The sequence below is a fragment of the Uloborus diversus genome, chromosome 5 (genome assembly GCF_026930045.1).
Source record: "Uloborus diversus isolate 005 chromosome 5, Udiv.v.3.1, whole genome shotgun sequence".
Lineage (NCBI taxonomy): Eukaryota > Metazoa > Arthropoda > Arachnida > Araneae > Uloboridae > Uloborus > Uloborus diversus.
This window is the reverse complement of record NC_072735.1, coordinates 91,441,405-91,451,920: the sequence shown is the minus strand read 5'-3', so window position 1 is coordinate 91,451,920 and position 10,516 is coordinate 91,441,405. Positions and strand designations below refer to the sequence as shown.

The window sequence follows — 10,516 nt, the reverse complement described above, 5'->3', positions numbered from 1 at the left end:
AAGGAAGGCGTGTTTCAGAAAATGATGCTTTTCGCTTTGTTTTGATAGTTCCAAAAAGACAAAAAACTAAGTGGCGTTTCCAGTGTGGGTGTCACCAGAAACGGTGATTTGTGGTTCAACCGCCCCCTCACCCCTCGCCAAATCTTTTTTTTACGTAAACATGAAATTGGCATAATCTTGAGAAAGCTCATTTTTATTTCTGTAGTGAAACGAAAGTATAAATTGCAAATGCATTTTATGCAAAATTTACCAAAAAAGCATTTATGTAAACGTCTTCTCCCGAAATATTGTGCTCCATTTTCTTTGAAATTCGATCAGTTAAATATAATTTAAGACCTGTTGGGAAAACAATTCAGAATTAATGTATTCATATTTTTATTAAAATCTTAAATTTACTTTGGGTGCAAACCCGCAGATGGGTGTTATCCAGGGCAGCTGCTCCTAGCCCCCCCCCCCCCCTCCCTCTCCCTCTCCGTGGTGACGCTACTAAAAAGACTGAACAATGTGCTTTTATAGGCGTTTATTGGGTTGTCTATGTAGAGATGTGAAAGTTAGGGGTATCCAAGGATAAAGAAAACTCTTTCGTAACCAAACTAGCTTATAATTTATTGCATTCACGAGAGGAGACATACACGCATCTTGTGCCGGAGCAACAATGACAGAAGGTCTGAGGGCGTCACCTAGACGTTTACCTAAACTTTGAAGTTATTCCCAATGAGACTCGAAAAAATCGGCTTTAGAACTCTAACATCTATTCCCCTGTCCTACGATAGAAAGAGAAACATCTCCGCTTGATATTTCAGCAGAACAAGCTTTAAGATTGTGATATAGCACAAGAAAGGTGGTGGGTTCATTCCTATGCATATTCGTGGGATCGAGCGAGGTGAACGACGACAGCCCTAACCGCCAGTCCACTGGGGCTGGCATTTGACTACTGGTATGGTCAGGGGTGGCCTGATAGACAGTCACGGGAGGTCACTGCGACCTTCCAAAATTTTCCTTGCTCGGCGAATTGTGACTGACGATTCGGCAAATTTGAGGACACAATTGCAATTTTTGAAAGCACGAATGTCCTCTTTCATATGCACTTCTGCGTGCGTATCCGTGTTTATCGTTGGCAAAATTTGAAATTCCATGCGACAAATTGAGAATTTCTGCTCTCCCAAAAAAAAAAAATTAAACTTAGGGCGCCCCTGTGTAGAGTTACCAGCAAGTTGCCCTAAGTTCTAGCAAAACAAACAGAAATGAAGTGCACCATACCATCTCGTCATAAAAGTGATAGTACCCTAACAGCAATGAGATGCAATCAGTGTTGTTTGCCTTTGCATTAGTACTAAGAGAACGATGCAAAATCAGATACGTCTTACGTCTCTAAAATGGATTGGGATCTACTGGAACACAACCTACCCACCCGGATTTTTCTGCTTCTATTTGTTACTGCTGTGCCGAAGATAAAAGCGGCACGCCGCTTTTAGCCTCACTTCCCTTTGCTCCTGGAGAAATTCTGAAACGAAAAAAAGATCTGGTGCAGAAAGAGTGGGTGCGATATCACATCGTGTCCGAGGACGAGAGAGTGGCTGCTGTCCACACTTCTCTTCGTTTCTCACGCCCCGCCCCGATCCGCACCTCTCATCACTGCTAGCAAGGGCGTTGACTCAGGCCATCTTCTACTAATCACCGCGATATCGATACATTAAGTATCAATCGTTGTTGGGAGATGTGGTGAGTCACATTTATTTTTGTCTTCGAAGGAATGGAACTCCGCTTTCTCGGTATCCATTCGAGTTGACATACAGAGAAATCTGGTAAACTTTACATAACTGAAATTAAATCAATGTTGCTCTGTTACTAACCACAGACTCTTGAATTTTTTTGAAAAGTACATTTTTCTACTTGTTTTTTTTTTTTTTATTATTATTTTATTATTATTTTTTTTTATTTTATTTACTTAAAACAAATTAGCATGACTTAATAGAAGTTAAATAATGTTTTTCAAATATTCTGCTTATCACAAATTTCATATTAGGCATAGGCAGTCTGTTGAACACTTGTTAAAAGATATCCTGGGTGAAAGCGACCATTCTTAGGACTATTAAAATTCCGTCATTATGGGGGATACATGATCCTTTAATGGTAGTCCCTCCAAAATACCGCCGCAGGCGGTAAGCGGGGGAAAAGCTCCCATGTCGCGCCAAAAATTAATGTACTGCGCATTAATTTTGTACCGCCGCTGGCGGCAAGGGGGGGGGGCGCAAGGCTTTCAAAGAACACCGACGAAGGCGGGGTACAACAGCCCGCCGCAGGCGGCAAGATCCAAGCGGATTAAATACTAAAAGACCTGTTGTACTGTAAAAATACTAGCTGCTTGAGAACCCCCAGAACTGCTTTCGCAGCTTCCGTCGGATAGCTTTGCAAGCGGAGGTCGCTTCGCTCGCTCATCGGACATTCATAAAATACTTTGATCTATAGATGGGGCAAACCTAATCTGGTAACACTAAAGGTGTTGCAGGTCCTGATCACAGCATAATGAATTATTAATGCACTGCCCTCCCCCCCCCACACACATTTAGCCCTTTTTCTTCGTTTTTAAATGATTGTTATATCAGTACGAATCATTCGTATTTTTTTAACCAAATGATGTACACTATATGACTAAAAGTATTGGTACACTTTCAAAAATTCACATTTTTGACTATTTCTCGAGAGTTAAAAGACCAATTGCTTTGTAAATTTGGTCGCATAAAAAGTATGTTTCAGCTGTTATTTTCGTTAAAAGTTATATCATCCATGCATTTAGGGGACCAGCCAGCAACAAACTGAGGAAACCAAAAATGTTTTTTGATCATCGTTCATCGTAAATAGCTGAGAATAAGCTGTAAATTTCAGAAATGAGTTACCTTATTCTGTACAATTATTTCACTTACTTTCGAGAAAATGTCACTGATATTCAAGAAGATATTTATATCTTTCTCTCAGAAGTACGAATTTTATTTGAAGGTTTTTAGCTCATAACGCGTAAAGTTTTCCATCAAAGCTTACCAAACTTTCAGAAAACTTGACAACACACAAGAAAAGTAAAATATTAAAATTTGAAAGTAAAATGTTGAACATTTGATAATATATGGACATTTAATGCAATTAATTTTTCTCTGCGCAATGCGCATGCGCGAAAGATAGCAATTTATAACGTTCATAATCCAAACCACAACTAGATTCTCCAACTCATAATAACAATTCCAGTTCAATATCTTAAAAATTCAGAAACTTATCAGCGATATAATGAGCCGAATTTGAATATGATAGGCAACGACTCGTTAGGGGTCGTTTGCAACATTTGCTTGCAATTGCTCAGTGTGATTCCTGATAAAAACATATTATTTGCAAACGATCCCTCACGACTCGTAGTCTGCAAAGAGAGCTATTCAAATTCAACTTATTAGAACGCTGGTAAATTTTTGAATTTTTAACATTTTGATCTGAACTTTTATTCTGAGTTGGAAAATCTAGTTGGTGCTTAGATCATGAAAGTTATAAATTGCAGTCTTTCGATTTATCTATGAAAGTTATAAATCGCAGAAAAAAAATGCTTTAAACGTTCATATTTCATCAAATTTTCAACATTTAAATTTCAAATTTTAATATTATGCATACTTCTCTTGTGTGTTGTCAAGTTTTCTGAAAGTTTGGTAAGCTTTGATGGAAAACTTTACGCGTTATGAGCCAAAAACCTTCAAATAAAATTCGCAGTTCTGAAAGAAGGCTTATATCTTCATGAATATCAGTTATATTTTAAGTTATATTAAAAGTCCTAAAATAAATGTACATAGAAGGTTCCTAATTTATGAAATTTACAGCTTATTTTCAGCTATTTATGATGAATGATGATCAAAAAACATTTTTGTTTTCCTCACTTTATTGCTGGTCCCCTAAATGCATTGGTGATATAACTTTCAATGAAAAATGACAGCTAGAATATAACTTTTATGTTACGAAAGGAAGTAAATTATTTTCCAAAAGTGTTGGCAACCTTAATTTGCATTAGGTTTTTTCTCATTCGTTCATTCCTTCTTGAAACGAGATCGCGTCAGCAGAATATGCAAATTGCCGGTAGCATTTAAGCTCCTGGCACTTTGCTTCACTCTCTTGCCTTTCAATTTCAACCCAAGTCAGACTTTGTTTCTTTCGACAGCTCAATTGAGTCTGTCCGTTTTTGCCGATAGTTTCGGCTTACTGCTCTTGATATGAATATCATAGCTCAGTATGTTTAACGTTTCATACTTTGACTTAGAATGTTAGATTCAGAAGTCATTTAAAGTATTATGAGCTACTTAATAATGTAAAGAGCGTATTCTCAATATTTCCTTTAACATGTCATTGTATATATCATAGCCATAATAAACAAGTTACTTTTTAAATTTGGCTCTTAATGATGTTGCACAAGATAAATATGTTTTTTCAAGAAGTATCATACGTCCTGGTTGAGCTTCCACTTAAAGTTAATAAGCTGAGCACTTTTAAAAGCTCACAGTTTAACATTTTATGTGAAAAAAAGTTACAAAGCAATTGGTCTTTTATTTCTCGAGAAATCCTTTAAATTGTGAAGTTTTGAAAGTGTCCCAATACTTTTGGTCATATAGTGTAAATGCATAAATGAATGATCTGGACTGGAAAGAAGGAAATGGACAACGTTGAATGTGTGTGTGTGTGTGTGTGCGGGTTTTTTTTTTTTTTTTTTTTTTTCAAAATTGGTGTTCCGGTGAAATAATGTTAGTTGGTTTATTGAAAACTGAATTTGGATTCATCTTTACCCTTTGGAGAAAAACGTTTATTAACAATGTTGGATGTGACCTTTTCTAGGCAGCTTTTTCAGATTTAATTGCACTCTCAGAAAAAAATACTCTCCTCTAAAATTTGTATTTGTAACATTCAAAGTTGTTCCAATCAACCATTCAATTGATAAATCTATGGAATTGATAGTCTATGGAAATTGTTTGGTTAAATATACTGAATAACAGCGTCACATTTAAAGTAGATGAAAAAGAATGCAAAAAAAATTTCAGTTTCAAAAACCCTCCAGATTTTTTTTTTTTTTTCTGGTTTCGCCACTGATTTCAGTTCAATTTATTTTAAATGCCTCTTTGTATGAACAGATTGATGTTGAAATGAGATAAATCATTGATAATATCCTAGTTCGGAAGCTCTAGTAGTTGTGTAAACAGTATGTTAATCTGCATCGATAAATACGTTGATTTGAGTCGATAGTCTACTTTCTCTCGCAGATGTTTAAATAAACCACCATGTGCCAATGTTTATATTTGTCTGTAATGTCGACGCATGTTATGTCTCATTCATTAATAGAATTTATGTTCCTACGAAACGCCGAAATTAGAGACTGTCGGCTAACAGGTGATTCATTATAAATATTCGGTCTTTCGCCGATGTCTTTGCTATGAGAATGTTGACATTCACCGGCGAAAATTGACATGTGCCAGATTTTGGACTTTTACAGTAACATATAAATGTATGTATAAATATTAAAGTGCAATATCTGGAGATCTAGTATGTTTTTTAATAGTTTTTGGTTGCATATTCAGGGTACGCCTGTGAAGCAGAAATATTAAAAATACTTTTTTTTTTTCATAAAACATCTGCATCAGGTTTCTGTTTTCTTTTCTATAGATTTGACTTGAGCTAAATAAGAACCTTTTTAACTCTTTGAAATACAACAGCATACAAGTGAAAAACATTACTGCTTACACGGGTGGCCACCTAGAGGGGGGGGGGGTAATGGCAGACTGTGCCATTAAATTATTAAGGGGTGTTTTGAGGGGTATTTTTCACTTTTTTCGGGGGAGGGGCTCTTGCTTTTGGCGGGGGGTCTTTGCGATATTTAGGGGGGTGCACCTTTGCTCTTAAGGGGTGGGCACCCCTGACTGCTTGAACTTTCTTTTAATTTTCACCACAATTTTTGCACCACTCGACGAAGCAAGGCAAATTTAATTCGTGCAATACACTTGGCGACAAGAGGGGGATTTCTTCGCTACCATGAGGAGTAATCACTAATCACAAACATTCCTTCTATCTATCTCCTATTACCATTGCCTATCTAGAACCAACAGTAAGATGAAGTGGATCCCATAGGTAAGCATTTACCAATAGATACTTCTTCCGGCAATGCTTTATTTCCCATTTTCCAAATTTACAGAAATCTTCTGAAAATCTCATTTTCTCTATCTATAACATTGGGAAACACCTACTAGACAATATGTTTCATTTTAACAACCATGGCCCCACTAAATGGAACTTCCGCTTTACGGGCCTTGATAATTTATGACTTTTCTGTGCTAAACCGGTGCAACTATTATCTGCTCTTGAAATTCTCGAAAAATTCGAAACTTCATATGTTGCCCGTTTTGATCGCGGGAGTCACTGAACGGAATCATCTGCATCCACCAATCAATGGCAACGTAATGGGAAAAAAAGGATTCCCTGTAGCGCCCTCTTCGTTGCCTTGGGTTTCAGCGATTGTCTGAGCCTAAAAGCGTAAGCGAAATTTAGCAGCGCCATGGACCAACTTATGACCTCTGAGTCCAAAAATAATCTCAGTTTAGTGTATTACGTAAAGCTTTTTTACTACATTCGGCTCAAACCGACCAATTTACAAAATGTAGGACATTTTTAAAATAATATCTGACAAATATTAGAAATTACTCTCTGCCATGAAAAGTCTCCATATTCACATTAGGTGTAAAGAAAAAACTTAACTTGGAAGATGAAAACTAATGACAATTTTGAAATCAGCAATATCTATTGTACTCTAAAACAACTCAAAAATCTAATTCAGCATATTTTGTTAAAAATTGTTCTCTCTAAAATCAAACTCTATCTTATTACAGCGGAGTGCAGCGGAGCCGCAAATCCTTGTCATGGGAAAGTCCTTCGGATTGTGTTCGCGCCGCCCGGACGGGCGTCCTGGCCCCGGTGCAAAAGGCGGCCTGCAAGGCCAACCTGGCCCTCATGCCCGTTTTGAGTTCGGCCTCAAGGCGCGTAGCGGAAGCCTGCCAGCAAGTATTCCGAACGCACCGCTGGAATTGCTCCTCCGTGGAAAAAGCACCTAACTTTGGTCAAGACCTCCTAAGAGGTGAGTTTGCTTTTGTTCATTATTGTTGTTTTTATTTACAAGGTTCTAAAAAAAATTCGCGGACAAAGTTAAAAATTCAATTCTTTTCGTAAATTTGTTAATGCTTTGGAATTTTTGTTGGCAAGATGTCTGGTACTGGACACTGGTAACAAAATTATGCAACTCGAGATCCAGGTTATGTTTTGTTGCATCACTACTGGAAGGAAGGGTTTGACACAGGACGCAGGATTCAAACGTTTGAAGAACTTTAATTCGAAGTTGTCTGAATGATATTTTGACTCGATCAGGAACTTGTAGATTGATAGCAAAAAGTGATTAATAATGACCGACATTATTTTGAGGAATAGTTTTCTAGCTTCTCGGTGATCTTTTTTCATAACCTAGTGGTTATATGTTCATTTTTTACACGATTTTGAACGAGGAAAAGAACAGTAGATTGTCGAAGATTGGTGACGGTTTTTCCAACCTCGATATTTTTTACTAGAAATATGGATTAATACTAAGATTGCTTGGGGGGATTACCCCTCCCCCCTCATTGCACCCCTTAATAAAACGTATGTTTCTAGAACATTAGATATTGTGTTTGGATATAATCACAACTTTTGTGAGTAATATAGCGTCTAACAAACATACGCAATCAAAATTCAGTTAACATTTTAAAACGCAGCAAAACATGGATCGGTTGAAACTGCAATTCTGAAGAAAAAACACGACGTTTCACGAAAAGTAACTAATGAGAACATCTTTCTCTGGCTTATTCATCAAGATGACTTATTCCACGTCTAAATAGTTTTTCTTTGACTAAATAATATGAAGAAAATAAATCGTTCGGTTTTTAAAGAAGCGCTCGCCGCTCCGTGCCCGCCAGCATGCGCCCTCGACCTCGAAAATCTGAATCGTGAGAACGAGCGAGGAACGTCTGCTGCGAGCAGATTCAAAGATTTATCGGACCACTATTCCGGAGAGAGGTCGAAAGGGAACGGAGAGAGTCACGTACTTTTTTGTCGGAAGTTACATTCGTGGCTTTCTCTCTCGCTCGGTTTACACCTGAAAACTCAAATTTTTAGTTAGATGCAGGCGCTGGCTCAGAGAGGGGGGGGAGAACACCTGTTGGCCCGAGTCCGATCCTGAAGGTGGCCCAATATTTTTAAAATTAGGGGCAAAATATAGGGGTAAACAATATGGAGGGGGCCCGGAAAAGTCACATTTGACGAATCCAAATGACTTTTCCGGGCCCCTATCTGTGCACGCCTTGGTTAAACGCAGTGGCCGGTTGGCACTTTAAGGCCCCTATATACACACACGCGGCGGTTTCAAGAATCAACATTTCGAAAAAATTGTCTGGAATTTTTCTTACTCTTTACAGGGGATAATTTAGTTGAATCAACTTATCTTCATATATATAACAGCCAATTCACTGATCGAGTAACGCTCCTGACGTCACCAACAATGAAACTCACGTCACATCATGATAATTTGATAATATTTTTTGGTAATCACTGTTATAACCAGGGGTTCCAGACGAGTGAAAATATTCCCTCTAAGGTGAAAGCATAGTGCCTGAAGGTGCAATGCAGGCTAGAAAATAGAGCAGAGGAGCCGAAACAGCATGCAATCACAAAAAGACTCATTGCGCATGCGCTTTTGCCTTAGACATACATTCAACCACCTCAATATGGCGGACAAATGATGATTGCGTTTGTGTGTCTTTCACATTTGAATGAAGTACACTATTGGATTAAAACACAACTTTTCTAGGATTAATTATCCGAAATTACAAGTCAGTACAGCTTTTGATCACTTTGTAGCTTTTAGGGCTTTCAAACATAGTTAAGTGTTTAAAAGTGCATTTATTGCTTTTCAGTTACCGTTACTGTCTTTTAGTTAGTTAATCGTTACTATCGTGAAATTTCCATCATTCAAAACGCTACTAAAAATATCTGTCATTATTTTCTTGAGTACTCGATAAGCAGCTTTTATTAATCACCAAAAAAAAAAAAACACCTACTATAAGATTATCAATAATCAACAAGTGAGAATCTTAATAAAAATGATTCTTGTGCTTCTTAGATTATAACAGAAAGCTAGCGAAAAAAAATCTCTCTCAGTCTAGCTCTTTTTTTTTTTTTTTTTTTTTTGCTTTTTCATTCAAGTGTTAGAATCATTTCCTGTTAGCGGTTAATGTATCTATAGCGTTAGAAATTTCTTTTGGTTTTTTAACTGTCGAAAAACTTTATGTGCATTTTATTTTGTTACTCTTGATTAACGTTTATGAAACGATTTTGTTTTTCCGTAACTGCAATATCCCTGAATATTTTTTGGCTCTTCATGTAAATAATCCATAAGTACAGCTATGCTTCATTTTCGGAATGCGTCATGTTTTAGTAAATGTATAATTTCTCTCATTATTTAAATAATTACTCGTCTTTAAATTATAACGATTTGTGACAGATCTTTGATACCAAGTAAAGGGGTAGATTTTTATTGTTTTATTAATTTTTAACATTACTTCTTGTATTAAAAAAAAAAACTCATCAGAACTCTGAATTTTTCACATGTTTTTAACGGCCCCAGAGTTATTAATATTATTTATTTTATGAATTTTTAAGAAAACGATAAAGATTTCACTGGTCTGCAAAGTTTTTCATTTGCTTTTACCGCGCCCGTGGATCAAAAGAGGTTGAGAGACACTGAGTTAGAGCAATGAGCACTTCTTAACTATGTTGAAAACTCTGAAATATGATCAAATGCTGTAAATACATGTTTTAATCATTTCCAGTATCGAGTTCAATGTGAAAAATGTCCAAAACGTAGAATATCATAAATCAAAACAAAACTTAAAAAAAAAAAAAAAAAAAAAGACACACAACTGTATTCAAAAACGCAAAAATACGAGGGAGGGGGGGGGGGGGGGGGAGGGGGAAGGATCGATAGTAAGGGTGCCATTTCTCTCTCCAAAGGTTCCTTTATTTCACTGAGGCTGTCTGTTTTTTAAAAGGTGCCTGTTTTTCACCCTATTTAGAGGTGCGATTTCGTCTCCTTATTGGGTGCCGCTGGTGAACAAGCGTTTCTCCCTTGAAAGGTACCGAATGCATCCTGTAGTTTTAATAGTGATGACATGCAGGGAAATGCTTTATTTTGACAAAGCTGAACTGGATCCGGTAACTCAACTGTTTTACTTTAGTAAGAATGACATTTTAGGAGAATGAAAAAAAATTCGAAAAAGTGGTCTACAGTGAACGCTTTCTACTGAAGCTTAGGGTTGATCGACTGGAGTTAGGGTTGAAATTTCAACCATCAAAATATCCACAAACAGGCAATGGCTTCGTTAAAAGGTAGAAGCAATATTCATCCGTCATACCTTGATGGGCAATT

At 37.0% G+C, this 10,516-nt stretch overlaps 1 protein-coding gene across 1 annotated transcript in view; it reads left to right on the top strand.

Moving 5' to 3' along the window:
* The first annotated feature begins 1,717 nt into the window (after positions 1–1,717).
* The window catches only part of LOC129223012 (protein Wnt-4-like), a 33,194-nt gene continuing 24,395 nt past the window's right edge, over positions 1,718–10,516 (top strand). Inside the window, exons 1-2 of the mRNA XM_054857575.1 lie at positions 1,718–1,722; positions 6,897–7,141. Of these exons, the coding sequence (XP_054713550.1) occupies positions 1,718–1,722; positions 6,897–7,141 (250 nt within the window). The remainder of the gene's footprint in view (positions 1,723–6,896; positions 7,142–10,516) is intronic.